We start from the raw sequence: 23,453 nt of genomic DNA, 5'->3' as shown, positions 1-23,453 counted from the left end.
TGTTCAAGTCTGTCCAGATCCTTCTGTACCTGAAGCCTGTCTTCTGGAGTGTTGGCTATTCCTGCCAGCTTGGTGTCATCTGCAAATTTGATGAGTTCCCCATCTATCCCTTCATCCAAATCGTTGATGAAGATGTTGAAGAGTACTGGGCCCAGAACAGAGCCCTGGGGCACCCCACTACACACTTCCCTCCATATAGATGCAGTTCCATTGAGGACCACTCGCTGAGTACGGCCGGTCAGCCAGCTACGGATCCATCTGGTGGTGGTTCTGTCTACCCCACATTTTTCTATCTTGTCAAGTAGTAGGTTGTGATCTACTTTATCAAATGCCTTACTGAAGTCCAAGTAAATTATGTCCACAGCATTCCTCTGATCCACTAATTTTGTCACTTGGTCAAAGAATGCAATAAGATTTGTCTGGCATGATCTATTTTTGACAAACCCATGTTGGCTTTTAGTAATGACTTTGTTTGCCTCTAGGTGTTCGTTGATTCGTTGTTTGATTATCTTTTCCAGGATCTTCCCAGGTATTGAGGTCAGGCTGATAGGTCTGTAATTTCCTGGATCCATTTTTTTTCCTTTTTTGAGGATGGGAACTACATCAGCTCTTTTCCAGTCCTCTGGTAGTTCCCCTGTGTTCCAGGATCTTTGAAAAATATAGTTCAGTGGCTCCGATATCACATCTGCCAGTTCCTTGAGAACTCTGGGGTGTAATCCATCTGGTCCTGGCGATTTGAACTCATCTAGGCTGGACAGGTGCTCCTAACCATTTTCTTGCCTATCTTAACTTGTGTTTCTGTTTTGTTTTTTATGGCACTATTTTTGATAGGTTGGTCTGTTTTTTCCCTTTGTGTAAAGACAGATGCAAAAAATGAGTTAAATAGTTCTGCTTTCTCCCTGTTGCTTGTCACCTTCTTGCCACTTCCACCCACTAATGGACCAATCATTTCCTTCACTTTTTTCTTGTTTTTTACATGTTGAAAGAAGCTTTTTTTGTTATTGTTTCCATCCATTGCTCCTTGTCCTGCCTTCAGGTGCTTTGGAAAATAGCTTGACTCCCTCTTCTTTGTGGCAGCCCCTGAGATATTGGAACACTGCTATCATGTCACCCTTAATCCTTGATACAAACACTTTACATCATTATTGCAGGAGCTGCAGTGGTACTGATATGCAACTCAGCAATCAGCAATTCAAGTGCTGACTGCTGCCTTTAAGACTTGTCCCAAATAACTTATAGAGTCATAGAATCCTACTGGAAGGGACCTTAGAGGTCTTCTAGTCCAATCCGCCCCCTCCCCTTATAAGAAATTATAAAGCAGGAGACCTTATATTATCCTGGACAAATAGTTGTCCAGTCTTTTCTTGAAAATTTTCAGCAAGGGAGCATCCACAACTCTGGGAGGAAAGCTGTTTCATTTGTTCATTGTTCTCACTGTCATGAAATTTCTCCTCAGTTCCAGGTTAGATTTCTCTTAACCCATTGCTTGTTGTCCTACCCTAGAGTCCTATGGAGAATAAATCAATGCCCTCTTTTCTGTGACAGCCCGTCAAGAAGACTAGAAGACTGCTATCATACCACTCCTAGTCCTTCTCTTTGTTAGGCTATACATACCTATTTCCCTTAATGATTTAGCCTAGCATTTTCATTGCTTTTTCTTCAGATTTTTTGAACTACAATTGCCATAGCTAATTACACCAGCTGAGCTGGATGGAATTATTGTCTAACATATTATAGTTATTTGTATTATAGTTCCTTTGGAAACCCAGATGGTTGCAGTATAGTTGTGCCAGAAAATATATGGCTTACCTCATCTATACTGGGATACAGAGCAAACAATTCAGTCGGCCTGTTGGCTTGGCGTGCCTCTTCATTTTGCCTTTGAATGTCTTCTGCTTTAACATTCTTCAGTAGGTTTGTCAATCGGGGATCAAGTGGTAGGCTGCGCAGGCAAATTACTCCAGGTGTCAAGGTGCTCTTACTGGATTCATCACAGAGGACTTTTAAGTGACTGGGACCTGTCTGCTCAAACAAATAGGGAATAATTGAACAGACTAAACATACTGAATATTTCTGTCATATTTCTGTGTCATATTTCCATACTTATCTGTTGCAATATCAGATATTAGATTTCCAACACCATGAAATAAATGTTAAATGGAACCATTAACTCTCCTTTTAACAGAACCATTTATTTCATGCAGAATAACAGAATTGGAAGGGATCTTGGGAGGTCTACTAGCTACTGCTCAAGCAGGAAACTCTATACCATTTCAGACTAATAGTCTGAATCTCTTCTTAATCTAATCTCTTTTTAAAAACATCCAGTGTTGGAATGCCCACAACTTCTGGAGGCAAGTCATTCCACTGATTATTTGTTCTAATTGTTAGGAAATTTCTCCTTAGTTCTAGGTTGATAAGTTTCCATTCGTTGCTTCTTGTCCTGCCTTCAGGTGCTTTGGAGAATAGGTTGATTCCTTCTTCTTTGATGCAGCCCCTTAGATAGTGGAAGACTGCTATCATGTCACTCTTAATCCTTCCTTTCATTAGACTAGACATACCCACTTCCTGCAACTGTTCTTCAATTGTTTTTTTTCTCCACTCCCCCAATTATCTTTATTGCTCTTATCTGCACACTTTCTAGAGTCTTAAGATCTTTTTTATATGCAAAAACAGTAGAACAAGATACTTTGGGAGAAGATTAAGAATTCTTAGACTGCTATAGAGCAAGAGTGTCCAAACGTATCAACTTTAAGACTTGTGGACGTCAACTTCCAGAATTCCATGGTTTCCAGTTGAAGTCAACAGGTCTTAAAAGTTGGCAAGGTTAGATTCCCCAGTTATAGAGCATAACATTTAAAGATAAGACAACTTCCTTCTCTTACTCCACACTATTTAAAAAAGAATGCTTCATTGTTTTTCAGGTTCCCACATCACCTTGGTGCTATTCCTTCTAATTTGGGAAGAAAGTTTAGACCTGTCATTTAGGTGGCCCTGTAGCATGACACACAAATGATCTCAAGGCATTCTGGGGGAAAAAAGTTCCTCCCACTGGCAACTCCGCCACTTCCTACTGATCCTTTTTCTTATCAAAACATTCTTTTAAGGCTATTCTTAAGAGTACCTGATAACTGGAATTGTCAAAATTCAACGTTTCAGACTCAAATGTTTGCTTTCGAAGGCTTTTGTGAAAGTCTGCTCTGGATCCCGTTTTCATTAAGTTATAAGCCTCATTACTTCCTTGATTTCTTCAATAAAACAGCCAATTAGATTTTAGAAAAAGAGACAAAATGAAAGATCAATTGCTGTCATGCAAACAAATGCTATCAAAATATATACAATACCCCATATTAATTTAAGAACTGCTTAAATGGAATACAAAGTTATAATGAATTGCTATATGGGTTACTACCACAGAAGAATATGGAGGGCAATCTTATGCATGTTTTTTTTCAAGAGAACACTCACCCCCCCCAAAACCTCAGTGTCCCAGATGTTGTCCAAAACTATCAAGAGAATTGATCCATTTAGTAAACCTAATGAAAGTAATTATCACTTCCTTCTTGAATAATTAGATAATTAATCAAAGCAATAGGCTTTAATTTTTCTCTGGATAATTATTGAATTATAAATGAAGGACTTACTTTCGATTCACAATCAGCCAGTCACGAATATAAGTCTGAACACAGTCCCGAACATGTAAATCCAATTCAGTTCTAGGAAGAAGCAAAAATATTTCTATGCATAATCAGTGATTATACAGAAAGCTAGTCAATAAAATAACAGCAACATAGCTATTCATCCTGCATAATAAAAAAATAATAATTTTGAAGCCACTTTTGTACTCTCTAAATCCAGTTTTCAAGATAAAGTTTTGAACATGTTTTTCAACATGTTATAAGAAAATATCATGTATAAAAACTAACTTAAAAATTAAAAGATAATCAAGTATAATGACTATATTCCAAAGTATAAACCATACAATGTGCAAATAATTAAAAAGCACCAGTCAGCTAAAGCACAATTCAGTAAAAAAGAGATGCTGGTAACATGGATAAAATAATCCCTTTATCTCATCTGAGGAAAACAATGCAATTCATTGATGCAGTACATACTTTGTATGAAAATATTCAATCTAGGATCTCCATATCAGTTAATAGAAAATTCTTCAGAGAGAAAAAAATGCTTTAATGAACTTTAAAATATTCCAATGTTTGTGATTGTTGGGCTTCTCCCTGATAGGCTACAGTGGAACCAATTAAATGGGTATATTACAATCCAAAAATTTCAAAGAATGAATTTAATTGCAGAAGCCACAGTGAAAGAAATTCCAGCAAAAGTTGTATATAACAGTGAACTCAATGTTCAATTTTTTTACATCTTTTTTCCTGTCCATACTATACAATGTGCTAGCAAATCCCCTTTTTAGACATAAGGCTCAATTTCCATCTTTCTCTTGTTCTGGAAATTTTAGGTTTATTAAGTTTTTTTCTCTATGTGAAGAGTGTGTCCCAGATGACCAAATTACAATTGGTGCTGTGCAAATACTGTGAAGTCTTCAGCAGTAGACCTCGGATTATACTCACAGGCAATAACCCTCAATCACCACAGACTAGGGTCCAATTACATGTGCTACCACCCTGGGTCAGAAGGGGAGCAATTTTCTTTGGAACATAAAGGGAAAGAGAATTAACTTTTTCCTTTCAATATAATCCCATTATAGTCTTTCCTTCTCTTTCCATAGCTTTTACCCTTATAAGATAAACCCTTATAGGTACTTGTCACTTGTGAAAAAAAAAAGAGGTATAATAACTGGCAAAGAGAACAGTTCATGTGGTGGAGACAGAAAAAAATATTGATATTGTACTGCCCTTAGCTTGCCACTAGATTCAGTTAAGAAAAGCAAAGAGGAATCAGAGGAGCTTGTGACAATGGGAATGATGGGCAAACCCTAAGGTAAGTCAAGATCTAAGGTCAAAATGGTTTGTTCTGGCTCCGTATTTTGAATTGGGAAAATCTGAAACTCTATCAATTCAAACTTTGTACTTATTCTATTTACCGCCATTCTGTCATTGTACATTGTACAGGGAGTTTGCCCTGGATGAATAAATGTTTAGTGAATTCAGCATTGATGAATACAATTTCTGAAAACAAATGATTTTTCCAGAGATTATTTGAAGTGTTATAGTGATATTCCAGAATACACAGCAATAAAAAGGTGTTTGTCAGACCAGTGGGTAACCAGAATACATTGATGAGAAACACTTCTGGTACAAAGAATCCAAAAGGAATAGTACAGGGGTAGTCAACCCTGGCTCTTTTATGACTCGTGGACTTCAACTCCCAGAATTCCTGAGCCAGCCATGCTGGCTCAGAAATTCTGGGAGTTGAAGTCCATGAGTCATAAAAGAGCCAAGGTTGACTACCCCTGGAATAGGAACATGAAAACAGGCTTTAGCTACTTGCTTAAAAAAGTTTCCTCACCGTTCTTCTGGTAATGATGGTTCCAAGGTTCTGTGCTCCTTTGCAGCATAAACCACCTCCAAATCATCTTCAGGAAAATCACCCAATTCTTGCAAGAGTTCTGAATCTAGAATATTCAGCTGCGTCATTAGGAGACCTTCAAAATCCACTGGGTCTACAGCATCATAAAACTGAGGCTAAATGTTACCAAAAAGAAAAAGAAAGAAAACAGCTTGTTCGTGCTTTTTTAGGAATATAAAACACATTGCTGAGTCTCCATTAAATGTTAATCTCAAATGCACTAGCAACCAAAAAAAGATCAAGGACAAAGGGCATAAATCAAGCTTAAATTCTTACGCATAACCATAATCGTTAAGTCTATAGTTTTAAAACATTAGTGTACTTAAACCCTCTTAACTTATTAGCTCTTTCAGTTTAATTTCTCTTTATATCTATGAGATTTAATTCTTCATAATTAAAAAGAAATCACAACTACTTCCATTAGGGAAGTGTCATGTGCTGCATAACCAAGCCAAACATCAAGATGCAAATAGAAGCGGAAGTCATTTTACTTCAGTGAGAATGTGGTCATAAAGGAAGATATTGTCACAAGCTAGCAAATTTGAGAGCGGTACATTCTTGCCACAAGGAAGACCACAATGAGTAAACTAGCACTGTCCTTCTTCTGTTTTATTTTATTTATGTATTTATTTATCCATCACATTTTTATACTGCCCATTTCACCGGGTGGCTTACAAAAAAAATGGTACTCTTTATGAGTCTTTGCAGTTGAAAATATCATTGATACAGGCTCTCCGTACAAATGAGGACTTAGAAAAATCAGGATCTTCAATCAGTAAAGAATCTCCAGCTGCCTGAATAAAATACGAAGTCCTAATGATTCATATGTTAAGCTCTTGAACTCTATTCAGTCATTCTAGCTGTCAAAGCAAGGAAACTGGGTACAGTTAGAATTAGTATACGGAATTTTTTGAGAGATAATTAATCTTTTTTTCTGGTGTAACTTCTTGAATGCGTCTGGAGACTGCGATTGTCTTCTTTTTGGGTAGAACCACATTTATCCCCACTGTAATTTTTAATGTGAATTTAACAAATTAAACTAAAAACTATAAAATTAATGAATGAACATAAATGTATGAACACATACATATACATACACACACACACACACACACACTGTAGCTAATTATAGACAATAGCAGACTTGGTAAATATATAATGCAGCCCCAAAGCCTGTATACATAGCACCTGCCCAGACCAACCGAGAATTATTGAGAGGTGACAAATATGTAGAGGAAAGAATTGTTACAAGAAGGTAAAAGCCATTAGTTAAAAAGCAGCAGTTAAGATTTTGGCAGTGTGGTTTATCTATAAAAGGCAACCTAAGGCTTACAGAGAAGCAATTAACGTACCTTTTTGGTGCAGTAAAATTAGCAGTGTGGTGCAATCAAAATGGTGGATAAATGAAACAAAAAGTAAGCAACTTGGCAGAAAGCCTTTTGAGAACAAAATACACATTTTTTATCAACCAATGAACCACCAACAAAGTTAAACCGACAGCTGCTCAAGTTGAGGAAGTGAATTAGATGTCTTCAAGAGACAGGAAATATGTATTTACTGTGTTTCAATTTTCAGAACTGTGGGTTCCTAATAACCTGTTTGTTCTTATTAAAATACACTTAAAAGGTCTGAGGATAAATTTAAAATTAGTTGAATAAAGTTCTGCAAAATTCCATTCACTCTAGCAGATATTAAAACCAAGAAGAAAATATTGTCTCTTAATAGTAACATTTGTAATCAGTGATGTCTACAGAAAGATTGGACAAATGACAAAAATAGGCTTTCTCTCATCCTTTTATAGAGCATTATAATATAAAAGGAATAGAGTTTGCAGTTTGATGATGTGATAAAGCTCATCATTTTGATAAAAGCATCAGAACTTGAAAACTACTTTGTAATGTTCTCTCAAGATATTTCATAACTTGCATTTCATAATATTCATGTATTAAATGTCCACACAGACATTATACAACATTAATTGTGAAAGATGATGCTCTGTTTCAAACAGAATTGAGAAATTAAGAAATAAGAAATTGTATGGGGCTATTTTTAATAGCATAATTCCATAACGCACACTTTCAGCAGAACATCATAATGAAATCAGTTGGATTCATAGGTGTCTGAACACCATAGCTAACACATGATCTTTGATCCATCTATGTCCATATGGAGCAACAAATTTAGTGGGGTATTTCAGCGTTCTGTCCTGGGCTCAGTACTGTTCAACATCCTGTTAAATGACTTAGATGAGAGAACAAAAGGCATAGGTATAATATTTGTGTATGACACAAAGCTAGGGAAGATTGCTAATAATTCTAACACTGGCTTAGTAACAATATTTGCGAGAGAGGTCTGGGGGTCTTGATAGACCACAGATTAAAGATAAACTAACAATTTGCAGCAGCTGCCAAAAAAACAGTGTAATTGGGATTACATCAACAGAGTATAGGTCTGGATCTCACAGGAAGTGATAATACTGCTCTGTGTTGCATTGGTAGGACCACACTTGGAATACTGTGTCCAGTTCTCATCATCACACAAAAGATGCTGGGGAACTGGAAATTATGAAGGGAAGAATAACAATGATGGCTTAGAAGTTAAATCCTATAATGACTGATATTTTTAGCTAAAAGAAGGGAAGAATAAGAGAAAATATGACAGCAAGTCTTCTTATATATGATAGAATGTCATGGAGAAGAGTAGATTTATTCTCCCTAGCATCTGAAGGTAAGACAAGAACCAATCAATGGAAGCTTAATAATGAGAGCCAAACTTGAATTAACAAGGAATTTCTTGATTGTGAGAGTTACTGTATTAAACAATGGAACAGACTGCCTATTGACTTTGTGGGTGCTCCATCACTGAGAAAGCACTGTCCCCACACAACTTCATAGTATATAGTTATTAATAAGACACATTTGTTATTTTTCAATTCCGATTAGATAATATCACTTTTAAGTAATTTTTCTAGTAGGCAGAAAAAATTCTCTAAGCCCCTTAATTTTTCTTCAATATATGAGCAAACTTTCACATACTTATATGTATATAAATTTATTGTAGCCAATGTCTGTCAGGGCATCTAAGGGTCATTAAAAAAATAATAAAGGGCGAATTCACAGTTGAATCATAAGAGGCACAATCCTTTTCTTGAACACTATTCTAACTTTCCTTCCTCTGACCCTATCTCATAGACATAGTGTCCTTCCTCATGTTAACTGGGATAAATGAAGCACAAACTTTAATAAGGGCCAGTTTAGTCTAGTGCAGGGGTGTCAAACTGCCGGCCCATGGGCTGGATGCTTCACAGCGAAACCGCACCCACCCCATTGCCGACAATGAAAAACGTTGCGATATGTCACGAAACGTCATGTGACGTTGCAAGTTTGACATCCCTGGTCTAGTGACTAAAGCACTAGGCTAGAAACCAGGAGACCTTGAGTTCTAGTCCTGCCTTAGGCATGAAAGTCAGCTGAGTGACTTTGGGTCAGTCATTTGCTTTCAGCCCAACTTACCACATAGAGTTGTTGTTCTGGAGAAAAGAGAAGGAGGAAGGAATATTAGATACATTTGCCACCTTGAGTTATTTATGAAAAAATAAAGGTGGCATAAAAAAAAATCTTTAAAAAGTAACTGTTTTTACACTTACCAGACTATTGGAAGAAAAACCAGGCGTACTATTACTTCGCTGACTGAAGGGTTCAAAGGATGGTTGATGCACAAACTGTCGTCTTATTTCTGCTGAGGAATGCCTTCAGTTTAAAAAAGACAACAGAATTGGTTACACCTGTTACATTTAACTGACCATATTTTCTTAAATATTTGAGCACATTCCACGTAATCAAACTGTTACCTGTTATCCTGGTTAGCATTTTTAGCATTAATAGAAAAACAAGGTATGCAGATGTCTCTTCCCTTGAGGGTGTTTTTCAAATTCAAGGATTAGATTCTTTCCAGTTCCACACCATCTCAGGTGCCTAGTTTTATGGGCAATACAACCTCAGCAATATAAAGAAGTGCGGACTTCAACTCCCAGAATTCCCTGGCTAAATTAGAAAATTCTGGGAGTTGAAGTCCACAACTCTAATCGTTGTGGAGGTTGGAAATCACTGTTCTATGCATGCATTAAAAAAACCTCTTACCTTAATGAACTTGCTAACTAAAGAGGGCTGCTGCTGGTTCCTGTTTTTATATTTTATTAATCCAGATACTGAAGATATTTGCAAAAAATTAAAACAATATCACTCTTCTCATTATTTTATTTGTTAAGAATACACATTTTTCTTGAAAAATATTTTATTTATGTCAATATCTAGTGGTTTAATATTATTTTTATATGATTCAATAAATAAATATTCTATGTATGCATCACTTTCATCTTTTAATGAGTGTCAATAGATATTACCCAAACCCTGTTTTGGGTTCCTCCATAATTTTTAAAAATAGGAAAGAGTCCTGAGAGAAAAAAATGTTTAAGAAACAGTGTTCTAGAGGAATACAAGGCTATGGAATGGGTAGTCATCGAGTTACAACCACAATTGAGCGCAAAATTTCCATTGCTAAGCAAGGTAGTTGTTAAATGAGTTGCGCTCTATTTTACAAGTTTTTTGCCACAGTTGTTAAGGGAATCATGCAGTCATTAAGTGAGTCTGGCTTCCCCATTGGCTTTGCTTGTTGGAAGCCAGCTGGGAAGGTTAGAAATGGTGATCACATGACCCTGAGACAGTTCAACTGTCATAAATACATGCCGGTTGCCAAGCACTTGAATTTTGATCATGTAACCATGAAGATGTTGCAACGGTCATCAGTGTGAAAAACAGTCATAAGTCACTTTAACCAGTCACTAAACAAATGGTTCTAAGTCAAGGACTGCCTGTACCACAGGCAGCACAGAAATGGCTTTGACAAACAGAAGGTTTGTTACCATGACAACAACCAGAGAAACTTGACATGAGCCCATACCAGAACAGATTTGTGAAAATGCCTCAGAGAAGCCCTCAGTTCTCATGAAGATAAAACCAAGGGTAAAAAGGAAGCACGTTCAGATTTGCAAGATTCAGTTGCAATAGCCCTTCTAATAAAAGTAGTTTTAGGCCCACACAGTGTCTGTTTCTTAGTCTGGCATCTTACCACAGTAAACTGACATCTCAAATACAGAACAGAGCAGGAATCTGTTAACTGTACTTTGTTGCGGTTCTTCTCTCTGCTGCAGCTGTTTCCCTTTTTTTTAATTTCCGGAGTGTAAATGTTTGTGATTAACATATCCCCAGAAACTAGTCTTGAAATGGTGACAGGCAGGCCATAGGTCAATCCTTTTATGGCCCAGGAGGAGGAAGAGGAGGAACAGCAGCAGCAACAGCAATAGCCCAGGAATAATATATATTCTAGGAATAATAGTAGTGAAGAGGCAGATTCCAGCAATATTGAAGCCAATGACTCTCCTCTGGTTGAGGCAGGCTCAGCAACCCCCCAGGACTCCCATCTGCACCCACAGACATCCCTCAGACTTTATGGTTCATCCATTCAGTCCCAAACAGAGGCCTGCATTAAAGATACAACTACAGAGAACAGATCAGACGGATCAGCCAAGAAACAGGCTGGCAGGAGAGGAGATTCCAGCAAGTAATGTACCTTATCTTTGCACTTGGGTGGTGCCTCAGTGCAGCTTCTTTATTGGCCTCCCTCCCTGAGAGAGAATGCCGAGAATAACTTTTCAAATCTCAGCTCTGGTACTAAGCTCTGACCTCTGGATTCCACCTCTGCTGTGTCTCTCATCTTTCCCCTTGGATTTGCCATTTGTTTGTTTGCTTCTAAAAAGTTCTGAGTTTGCAGAACTCTGGACTGTGGCAGGCAGCCAGCTGGCTACCTTGTTGGCTGGCAGCCAGAAAGGATGGCAGTATAAAGCCCTCGAGAAATATTTATATGGCAATAATCTATAGAAAAATGTGAGACAAAACTGGAAAATTAAAATTAAAAACGCTAAGAAAAATGCTAGAATCACCTGAGAGGAGGAGTTCACCTTAAAAGACACAATACAGAAAAAAAGAAGTTTGTCAAGATTTCACAAAGTGAAATTTAGCTTAAGCTTCTTGGTAGTTTAAATGTTTGCTCTGCAGAAGATGAGCCCCCTCTAGTGGCTGTCACAGAAGAGAAAGTTGTTTAAGTAAACCGACCGGAAGGAGGATCAGGTAAGAATGCGGAGAATGAGAATGAACCCCAATTTATCTTTCTAGTTCATCATTCACAATAATGAGCCATGTGACATACAGAATTACTCAAAACAAACGTTTGATAACAATAGGATCTGATTAGCCACAGCAAATATATACATCTTTCTCTTATATCATCTCTTCAAAATGTTCATTTTGGTGTGTAAAGGAGTTCTGACTAAGCAAACACCCTTTCTCTTTCTCTCTTGCAGAGTGTTTAATAATAATAATAATAACAATTATTATTATTATTATTATTATTATTATTATTATTATTATTATTATTATTATTTCACCATTAGTCAATTGCAAAAGGTGGCCTTACTAGGAACTGCTTCCATCCTGCGACAATATCTATAATACCATCAAACATCCACATCTGCCTATCCCAGGTCCTTGGGAAGAACTCGATAGGTAGACAAAAATGCCAAATCCAGTCTGAACATCTGCCTGACTGTGATGTGCAATAATAATGACTGTGCAATAATAATAATAATAATAATAATAAAAAAAAAAGGTGGAAGGGACATTGGAGGTCATCTAGTCCAACCTCCTGCTCAGGCAGGAAACCCTATACCATTTCAGACAAATGGCTGTCCAGTCTCTTCTTAAAAACTTCCAGTGTTGGAGCATTCACAGCTTCTCGAGGCAGGTTGTTCCACTAATTAATTGTTCTAACTGTCAGGAAATTTCTCCTTAGTTCTAGGTTGCTTCTCTCCTTGATTAGTTTCCATCCTTTGCTTCTTGTCCTGTCTTCAGGTGCTTTGGAAAATAGCTTGACTCCCTCTTCTTTGTGGCAACCCTTGAGATATTGGAACACTGCTATCATGTCCTCTCTCGTGCTTCTCTTTATTAAACTAGACATACCCAATTCCAGCAACTGTTCCTTATATGTTTTTGTCTCCACTCCTCAGATCATCTTTGTTGCTTTTCTCTGTACACTTTCTAGAGTCTCAACATCTTTTTTACATCGTGGTGACCAAAAGTGTTTAGTGGATAAGTATTCAGAGTCTTCCCTAGATATAAGACTCTGCCTTATCAGGGAGATGGGTGGTATATAAATTTGATGAATAAACAAAATGCACAGCTTGGTGAGAAATAAGGAGATTTTATTAACTTCATATAGAGTTAGAGCCAACTCTTGAGACTCAGCAAATATTTTGGCACTGTTTTAAGATTTTACTCAAAAGTGGAAATCAGCAATAGGAAGTAAATGTGTCACAATCTGCCAGGATTGCTACAAGTCAAGTCACTCAGACACAAACTTCTGGAAGCCACTAAACAGGAAGGCCTGCTGATAACCACAAATGCTCAGCTTATTCTAGTTGAATATTCTTCACATAGAATTTACAAATCCATGTCATATTTTGGCAGGCCCCCAAAAGCAACTGATAGCTGATATTATCATATGCTAACAGGATGGCCATGAATTTATCAGTAGACTCACTGAGCACGATGTAAAACAAAAGCCAACTGCTCTGTGAGTAAAAGAAAAGATTGACCTTGTTAGATTTCAAATCAAACAAGAAGTCAACAAATGTGTTGTTTTTAAAGAGCTTTATACTAGCATAAAGTTATCAAACTTAGTAGGAAGAAATAAAACTTCATCTTCTATTAGAACACATATCTGGGCAAGATAGTAGAACAAGTCAAAATAAGGCAACTTCAAATACTTCACTTATTTACCTACTTAAATCTTTTGGGGCTCCTAATGAATTTATTTTTTATTGTTAACATGTGGTAGTACACATTATTTGTCTTAAAATGTGTACTTTAAACCCTATCCTTCACCTAGCCTGCAAAGATGGTCAGAGTACAAAATAAAATACAAAATATACAAAATAAAATACACCCATCACTACACAGGGATGATAAAATCCCAGTAAGCATTAACCTATGAACGTGAGGTCAGAGTGTGCTTCTCTTTCGATATGCCTACGAAAGAAAGTGGACAGCTGAGAAGCAGCTGTTAGCAGGGCAATTAAAAAAAAGCTTCCTTCAGCTGTTCCTTCAATGATGATAACAATGGAGGATTACAGTCCATTATAAATCAATTTGGCTTACGAGAGCTAATAGCAACCTTCAGTCTTTAGGTCTCTCTTTGGAGAGCCTTTGTCTATTAGGGTTTAAAGATGTCAGGAATCACTCTGTATCTGGGATACTAGTATTTCCAAACCAATCTAAATCTGTTATCGAATGACATGGATTTGGAGATTTTTTTTTCACATGGGCATGTGCCATCATCTATCTCTTCTTTGTTCTAAAATGGACATTGCACTGGGTCTTCACCTTTATCAGGTTGGATGTCTCATCCTTCACAGTCCCCTGGAGGCATTACAAAAACACCCCTTAACATTAATGCCAATGTGGGGGTGGCTGTAGTAAAGTCCCCGAACCATATGCTCCTCTGTTGCTTTCTCATAGGAAATCTCAAATGACATTCATTTATCCCATTCTAAGAAATACCCTGGCAGAAAATATGATGCTCATTTGATCACTTCTTAGGATTCTGATGTATTTTTTCAGGTTGCCCGATTCTGCATCTATGTTTGTTCTATTTGGCCCATTTATAACAGAAGATTATTAATTTTGGTAGTCGTCACTATTGTTTATATTATTTACTGTTAATTTTATGCCTATTTTATTCATCTCTATTTTAGGGGAGAGAGAGAAACAGAAAGTGTGTTTGTGTGTGGGGGGGTGTCTTGTGGTTAAGCACCAGGCTAGAGATCGGGAGACTGCGAGTTCTAGTCCTGCCTTAGGCTGGGTGAGTTTGGGCTAGCTGGATGACTTTGGGCCAGTCATTCTCTCTCAGCGCAACCCATTTCAAAGGGTCGTTGTTGTGGAGAAACAATGGAGGAGAAAGGTGTGTTGGACATGTTCACTCCCTTGAGTTGTTTGTACAAATAATAATGGGAGATATTATTTGTGTATCTTGTGTGCAGTAAATGTTTATGTATGTTTTCTGTCTTAAAGGCCATAATTAAGGATTGGTGATGAATGGTTAGTTTCCCTTAAAATAGTGCTTTTATAGGAATGCAATTTTTCCCCAAATACTAAGATAGTTGGAAAATGAAATGCTAAATCTGATTATGAGGGTACTCAATAGAGACTATCGTACATTGTTTACAACCCTTTTTTAATTAATAAGCCCAACTCATGCATTCATAGCTATAATACAAACAGAAAAACAGCATTTTTTTCACTGTGATGATAGCATACACAATAGCCAGATTTTTCAGGTTGTGAAGTTAGTTATACATTCTTTCAACTCTGTTTTGGCATTTCAACAGAAAGAGACTTCAACCCATTGTTGGAAATGTCTGAGATTAAGCACAAAAATGAGTAAATATTTTGAGTTATTGTTTTAATCTCATAGCTACCAGAAACTAGAGCTCTCTGACTGAAGAATGTGAATGGAAAGAAATTTGCATCTGTTTCTGCTGTTCAAAGCTTCACTTGCGGTTACTAAGTTTGACTTTTCAGCAACCAGTTTTTCAGGTAAATCAAACAGCAGCATGGCTATTTCCATACTTAAAGAGAATATCATATGTCACTAATTTTTTTCCACATGTCACATACATGTGGGTATGAGGCTTGTGACACATAAAACTGCATTTAGTTGCCATCTAAGCTCCATTGATTACATTATGTAGAGGGGGATTGTTCTATTCACGGGTTGTATTGATGATGGCTGCCTTACCTATATAATTCATAAGGCCTCATTTCATACAGACCTAGGGGAGAAAATTAACTTATGGCTCAAGAACCTTTTTGGCCTCCAAACATGAAACCAGGAGATTAAATGGGTCTATTCTCATAGCAAACCCTGACACCTACTTTTAGAAACATGTTTTCCCTGCTGGCACATATAAAAGATAAAGCAAAAATACCAAGTGAATTGCTAGAAGACAATGTAACCCAAATCCCAATCAAGCCAAAGATAGGTTAATCTACCAGGCAACAATGAAAGAAACAACAATCTATGTCTGGCTATGGGCTAGCAAAACAATCATGCATTCTCATGTTATCATCTTTAAATAACATTTGCAGGATATATTGTGTTATATGAAACTGCTATCCTGCCATCACTAGTCTTTCTCTTACTATGCACAAATGTCCATCCAGTGACCAGTGTTTATCATGAGAAAAATAACCGACAGTCCAAAATTTAATGTAAAAATGTATAAAGAAAAAAAAATCTACAGACCCTTTTCCATTTTTTTCTGAGCTGAAAAACAGAACATTACAAACATTCTAGGTTTTGGCTCAGCCAGACTACAACTGACTTGAACAAAATACATTTTCTACTTTGTGCACAACCTCAAGATGGTGCATTTGGAATTTATAGATGTTGTATATTAATAGATCATTGCTATTACATCTTTAATTTAGGTTTGTAAAGATCTTACATTAGCTGGCAGAAATTAAAAAAAATATTGATACATTTTCTGTTAAGAAGGACACTGACAATGGGAAATGATTTTCTTGTTTGACAACATGAGTCCTTCAAAGCTGACATGAATAGGAAGCAGACTCCACAAAATAAATGGAAGCTTTATTGAGATAGGCCAGGAGTGTCCACTTTAAGATCTATAAACTTTATCTCCCAGAATTCATGGCTGACTGGAGACTTGTGGTAGTTGAAGTCTACAGGTCTTAAAGTTACCAAGATTGGACACTGCTGAGATAAGGTCTATTAACAAAATTTTGCAAGTTTGTGTTTTTCCTCCCATTCTTCTTACAACCCAATAATATCAGGGAGGAGCCAACCTGAGCATCTTCCTAAAACCTTCTTCTTCCCCAGGGTTTAAGGAATGCTTCTGCCCTTTCTATTTTTGTAACAGCCTCAAAGCCATGGCTCTCTGCAAACAATAGTTTGGGTCCTGCACATCACATGAGCTGGGCTCTTTCCACAAGTGGAAAGAATGAATCGAACTAACCAAAAAAACAGGAATTGTTTGTATTCATTTTCTGGTTTTTGCACCAAAAGATACCATGGGTTTATAACCCAGAACAATCTTTGCTTTATGTTCTATTTTGTAAAGAAAACAATGAATTTTGAGACCTGACTTGGATAACATGCTGAGAAAGATCTTGGAAAGGTTTCCAAGTCTGACCCCAGATGCGACGTGTTTTAAAGAAATAAAGGAAACACCCTAAAAATTAAATGAAATGCAGAGGAAGAATTATAATAGGCAAGATGTACCATAAGGTTCAAAGGCCTGTTGTAAAGAATGTGTAAGGTTTTGATCCTTCTCCAACAACCCCCTTGATCTCACAACACTGTCCTAGTTCCAGTCCAAAAAAGTAAGAGCTCTTTTGTTTCACTGTGTTCTATAGTAAAAAATAATTTATTATTCAAGACTCTAGTCTTTTTTTTTTCAAAATTAATTTAATTTAATCTTCATCTTGGGAAAGGATTTTAAAATTAAAATGAAGAACAGCAGTTACAAAATGTGTTCTTGTCATTCATGAGATCTAATAAGATCACAGGAACCTAAAGTTAAAATATTATCAGTCAGGTTTTTATCTATATTGCACTCTGTAAATAAGCATAATACTGTTTATCTACAATATGTAATATTACGACTTCGGATGGCCAAAAATAACACTGCATAGTGCAATCTTCAATATCATAAGGATTTGAACGAGGATTATAGCTGCAGTATAATATTAGGGTTGAAATATTAAAATAAATATTGTAGTACCATACTGGATTAAAAAAAATAGTCTGCAAGATATTTTGGTTGTAAGTCTGGCAATATACAGACAAATAATGATAATGTATCAGTATTATTACTGCAGCTTAACAACTGTAGAATCTCCCACTCTATTTGTAACAACTCAATAATATTGGCAAGGCAAAATGTATAATGAATTAAAATGTAATTGTGTAAGAAACAGAAAACTCACTGAAGTATAAAATCAAATTATAAAATACTCAAGAAATGCAACAAGGTATAAAATGAATTCATTCACTAATAATATTGTTGCAATGAGTACTGAAAAATACAGCCTAAAATCAAAAGCAAAAAGTATATGTTTAATTACATATATTATTCCTTTTGGGAAAAAATATCTCACATGAATTTAATACTTGCTACAAGTCTGGTTAGTTCTAAATGTCAGAACTATTAACCTTTTTTTGTGACCACATATTCAGCAAGTCAGTCTATTTAGTGGTGTTTAATAAAAGTCTCTGCTAAATTTCTGTCTGCTATGCAATTGCACAAACCATAAGACATGACACACTGTAACCACAAACTGCATGTTATTTCCTCAATGTCTTGTCTCCAGCTTAATCCCATTATATTTACAGGAATTCTTTAAAAAAGGGAAAAATGATTTGATTTGCAGAATTTAACTAAAGAAAATCTCAATATACTGTGAGGGCAGGTCATAGGAAAACTCCAAAGAAGTCTTTCGAATTATTCCAAATTAAGTCATCTTAAAGAAGTAAATCATCCTGTTAAAGATTTACTGATAGTATTATAAACAGGCTCACAGCAAGTTCTGACCAAACGCTTGGCATTTTCTTCTTGCCAGAACTATGAAGATGTTTTACACAGCAAATAACTCCCTACACAAATAACATCTTTGCATAATTATTTAACAGGGAGGGTGCTTTCCAAAGGAAGAAACTGTTGAATCTAGAGCAGGGGTTTCCAACCTTGGCTACTTTAAGACTTGTGGACTTCAATTTCCCAGAATTCCCCAGCCACCCTCCTGGGAGTTAAAGTCCACAAGTCTTAAAGTTGTCAAGGTTGAACACCCTTGCTGAAGAGTCTAACAATGCTGAAGTGGTAACTCATATAGGATAGGGGAGTTCTATACAAGGCCAGAATAAATTCCTTGAATGTGACCGTCTCTACACACTCTTCAACCGGCGCGTGGCTCTCTCATCAGATCCGCGCTTATCCTCACACCTTACTTACTGTTCAAGCCGCGGTTCTCCGTTCCTCCTCCCACTCCTCCCAATGAGCCTCCAGGCGCGCAGGCAAAAGCTGCCCAACTCGCGCAGCCGGGCAAGGAGTAAATAAAGCCCCTTCCAAACGCCAGGAGACCAAGCCTACCTGTTGATTTTCAGGGCAAACGCCCTCCGGTCGGAACTGGGCAGAGTAGCCATGGAGGGTCCAAGAACGGCGGCGACTGCTCACTTAAAAGGCAGCCGGGCTGTCAATTCGGCGCGGAAAACTTCCGCGTTTCACACCTTCCTAGTCGAAAGCAGCCAATGGGGAGAGCGCAGCTTCTGCAAGGAACTCAGGATGGGCGCAAAGCTCCAATCGGTCTTGAAAGGCGCGAAGGGGCCCCGGGGCGTTAGCGCGCTATACCACTTTGGCTTCTCTTTTTAAAAGGAGCCCCGCAGGCGACGCTTTCTCTGAACTGAAAGGCTTCCCGGCTTGGGGGGGGGGGGGTCCGGTATTTCTTTTTAGGCTAGAAGCGCCGGGAACAGCAGCAGCCCCGAAGCCAACCCCGAATTTGCTTCGACGTCTAACAGCCCGAGTTGGAACTTGCAAGAGGAAGCCCAGGAACAAGAAGTTCGAGGCGTTTGAGAATTGCACTTCAGTAAATACTTAAATCTCATCTCGCATAGGCGAAAGCAGTTTTAAAGCTGTCACGAGCACTGCTGGCTGCTACGGGAATGTAGAGCCCATTTGGAACAGACCCGGCGGAGGAAGAGGGTTTTAAACAACCCGCGCTGAGACCAAGCTTGCTTCCTAATTTATTTTTAATCTCCCTTCCGGCCCTGCAAATGTCCAACAAAACTCCACCCCGCTGGGTGTCCACCATTGTTTGTTTTGCAAAGTCAGGGAGCCGTTCGCAGTCGAAGTTGCCCTGCTACCATTTCCGACTATTGGCTGGCTTGTTGGACCTGTGTCAGTCAGCTCCTTGCGGGTAAAAGTGCAGTGCGGCAGCCATTCTTGCGGGAAAGCCCCATTTATGGACGTCAGGGGACTCGGCCGCCGATCGAGAAGATTTCGGGGTTATTTGTCGGAGTACAAGATTCGGGTTTCAGTCGAAGCAAAAGAGGTGGTTTCTTAAGTTTAGTGACTCCTGGAGGTGAGACTTGAGAAAAGCTGTGGGGTCCTTGGTGCTGTCTGAGCTTGGTTGTTTTCTTGCAGCGGTTTCATTACCCAACTAAGTAACATCATCAGTGCTAGAAGGGTTTGGTCTCTGTTTAGAAACCCCACTCCCTTGTAGTTCTGATGATGTTATCTAGTTGGGTGATGAAACGTCTGCAAGAAAACAAACAAGCTCAGACAGCACCAAGGACCCCAGAGTTCAACCCTGAGCTACAGATATTCTCTTCTGTTGAGAAGGGCTGTTAGGAAGCAGCTGCACCAAACACTGAACCCGGAGTCAACACCCCAAGTGGCTTGAATTTGGCACCTAAGCCTGAATTAAGAGCAACTAGAATGGAGCACTGAGACAGTCAAATGCAAGCAAATTACTCATAGATTATAAGAGCACATCTGGACATGTTGTAAATACACCGTGCCCTTTGTCTGCCATGGAATTTGGGGAAAGAAACAAAAAGGGGCAATTAAAATGACCTTAAATTAGGTCCATTTTACTGTAATAAAAATTTCAAAAATCCAGAATATCTAATAGGTACTTTTCTTTTGCATGCTTGGAGCAAGAACAGCAGATTCTCTGGGCCTCCCCTTTCCCCCCAATACTGATATTATCCATGTGTCACTGCCCTCTCTTGTTGCAGTGGGATTTGTAGTGATGCAGCATACCATCACCTTTCATAACTGCTTTGAGCAAAGCCCAATGTTCAGTGAATAAAGGTAAACAACCTTGCTTTGAATTCTAATGCAACACAAAATTATTAAGCTGATGTGCCATTTATGGTAGTGGGTTTATAAATATTTGCAGGAGTTATATAATCAGTTATCAGTCAAGATTATCTAATGCTTTCAAGATTATAACAGTGTCAACTAAACGGTGACATTTCTTTGATGGGCAGAAGTAGATCAAGATCTACGATACCTGCACAATATATGTATGTATATATATTCATACACACACACACACACACACACACACAGAGAGAGAGAGAGAGAGAGAGAGAGAGAGTCCCACGTCCACATAAGTAGAGAAGATCCCATCATTGGGTTTTTTTTTTTTAATCACATCTTTTGTTCTGAGTCTCAAGGGGTCTACTTACTGTTTCCCATAATAAACCAAAATATACACACATGTAGATGTGCAGCATTCACTTGTTGCAAAACAACAATCACTCTTCATGTCACTTTACAGCACCTAGCAGTGCACAGAATTACACCGTGTCTTTGTTCCTGTAGCCAGGAACAGAGTGTTCTTCCCTCTGTAGTCCCAGAAAGAGTTCAAGATGAATGTTTTTTTTCTCTGGCAGGCAGTGGGGTCAGAAGCAAGCTCCTTTCATCTTGCTTGTCAAATGTTTCTTGACAAGGAGTACTCTGCACATGTTTCCTCTGAACATGATTCTCTTAATAGGAAAGCACCTCTTATGCTTTACTATGAACCTTATCATTGTATACACCCCAATCTTTCCACCATTTAGTGCTCTATGGAACAAGTGAGTATAGCACACCTGAATCTGGAAGAAATAGACTGAAGGCAGGTGGGACCTACAATGTGTTGTCTTGTGGGTTGCAAATGTCTAGGACAGTGGTGGAGAACCTATGGCATGGGTGCCAGAGGTGGCACTCAGAGCCCTCTCCGTGTGCGCTGTCACCCCAGTCCTAGGCCTTCAACTGGGTTTTATAAAACCTTTTCGCTTTAGGCCTCTGCCGCCGTGTGCAAAAAAAAAAAAAAAGGTTCATTTAATCAGTCAATTTCAACTTCTTGCGGGGGAAAAAAAAATTTTTAGTCCCAGTCTGCCGTTACCACCACAGCCAAGCCCACCCAATGGGCCACACCCAGCCAATAGGCCACACCTAGCCAATGGGCCACACCTACCCGGCACCCGACGATGCGTGAGTTTTGGGTTGCAGTTTGGACACTCGGTCTCTAAAAGGTTAGCCATACTGGTCTAGGATTCTACCTCCTATCCATTCTCCCCCTCCATTCCCAGGGCAAGCCAGCAGTGATAGCTGCTGGGAAAGCTCATTAACCAGACTTCTTAATATTCTTCCCAATATTAATATATTACTTGAAAGTCCCCTGAAACCTATTGATTCTGCCCTCTTGAGTGGAGCTGCTGCTTGGAGTTCATAAGCAATGGTAACTGCAGAAAAAAAATCTCAACATTATTCTGGGTTTTTTTTCTGATTTCCAGAATCAGAGCAACCAATTTCAAAGTAATCCCACTTCAAACTGAACTTCTCAAAAAACAAATGACTTAAGGACCCTGCTATGCTTTTTTTTTCTAGCTGGTTCAAAAATAGGTCAGCTCAATAAGAGTATTTATCCATTTATGAAACCGAAGAACTTTTAAGTGTTTTACATTTCTTCAGTATGCTGGACAGTGAGGGAGGAGCCAAACTCAGTTGCTGGTTTCCTTCCTTTTTTGTAATATATGCATGGCCTAAAGAAATGAGGAACATACGAGTAAAAAGTTCCACAAGGTAACGGTGCCAAGACAATTTAAAAAAGCTTCTGCTGTTAGAAAATAAAGTTTGATCATGTTGGTAACATTGAAAGTGCAATCCTATAAATCTGTCATTTCAAATTTCAGCTTGATACATTTTGTGGCTTCTAACCACACATTTTAAACAGTAGCAATGCTTTTCTGTAAGAATATGTATGTTATTGTCATGAGTTATTATTAATATGGCTTCTCATATGGAACAGGAATTGAGCACAGCTCATATGAACACCTGAAAAGCAACTTTGAAGTAAACTGGAAAAATGTAATTCTACACAACCTTTGTTCTTGCTACACATCAGCAAACAAATTGCTTTTTCCATCTGTGTATCTATGAGTGCTTTTACAATATGACAGAACCATATGGAAAAGGGGAATTCACCTTAGTATCCTTCTTGAAATCATAATGTTAAGAGCAGTCTTCACCTTTGTGATTGAATTATTTTCCTATTTTTTGTAAAGAAATCATTTTTTCTGTACTTTGAAACAAAAAATGTAAGGGCAACAATCTGATGATGGCATATATCATGCCCAGTAAATCTGAATAAACATGGCAGTTCTACAGCAAACAATTTCAGCACAAGCAAGCAATGTCCCAAATTGCTTGATTGTGCTGAAATTAATTTAACGATTGCACCTTGGGAAACTGATTTTTAGCCAAGTCTGCAAAGTAGAGATGAAACAAATGATCTTTCATTTTGAAACAAAACTGTATTTTTACTGAACCTGATGCAACTTTAAGCCACAGTATGGGCTACGGTTCAATCATAACTTAATGCTTGGAATCTAGAAAGGCTGGTCTTCCTGTCAAGATATAACTTTTCCCTGTTTTAATAGATAAGCACTGTTAAGGTAAAGGTATTATTGATCCATTCATTATAATCCGTCCTATTGCGTTTGTCGCAGAATGCAAAGAGAAATACCGATTATTTCCTGGCTGAGTAGACATACCAAAAGCTTCGCTTTAGGTATCATAGAGGAAGCTTTTGAGCAGCTCGGGCGGTCTTCAATTCAGTTTTCCCTCTCTACTCCGTTTCTTTGCCTTACTTACACCGATGCACAGCTGTTAATCTGATTGAATGCAGTAAGGACGAAGAAACCCCGCCCAGGATAACAGGTTGCAT

The 23,453-nt window shown here is 38.0% G+C and overlaps 1 protein-coding gene across 4 annotated transcripts in view; it reads right to left on the bottom strand.

Annotated features, from left to right (window-relative positions):
* The window catches only part of DOCK8 (dedicator of cytokinesis 8), a 96,952-nt gene extending 77,865 nt beyond the window's left edge, over nt 1–19,087 (bottom strand). For 2 of the 4 annotated variants that reach the window (XM_039362307.1, XM_039362308.1), the window contains exons 1-6: nt 18,827–19,087; nt 9,191–9,293; nt 5,485–5,660; nt 3,645–3,716; nt 3,125–3,248; nt 1,810–2,022 (exon numbers count right to left, since the gene is read on the bottom strand). In XM_039362307.1, coding sequence (XP_039218241.1) covers nt 1,810–2,022; nt 3,125–3,248; nt 3,645–3,716; nt 5,485–5,660; nt 9,191–9,293; nt 18,827–18,879 — 741 coding nt within the window. In that variant the 5' untranslated portion in view covers nt 18,880–19,087. Of the gene's footprint in view, nt 1–1,809; nt 2,023–3,124; nt 3,249–3,644; nt 3,717–5,484; nt 5,661–6,896; nt 6,939–9,190; nt 9,294–11,172; nt 11,292–18,826 lie in introns of those variants that run through there. The other 2 variants (XM_039362310.1, XM_039362311.1) reach the window with 2 other exon arrangements.
* Nucleotides 19,088–23,453: the final 4,366 nt, after the last annotated feature.

This window comes from Crotalus tigris, unplaced genomic scaffold, assembly GCF_016545835.1.
Source record: "Crotalus tigris isolate CLP2741 ecotype Arizona unplaced genomic scaffold, ASM1654583v1 scf7180000019422.807890, whole genome shotgun sequence".
NCBI lineage: Eukaryota > Metazoa > Chordata > Lepidosauria > Squamata > Viperidae > Crotalus > Crotalus tigris.
The sequence above is the reverse complement of the archived record's forward strand: the minus strand, read 5'-3'. Positions and strand labels throughout refer to the sequence as shown.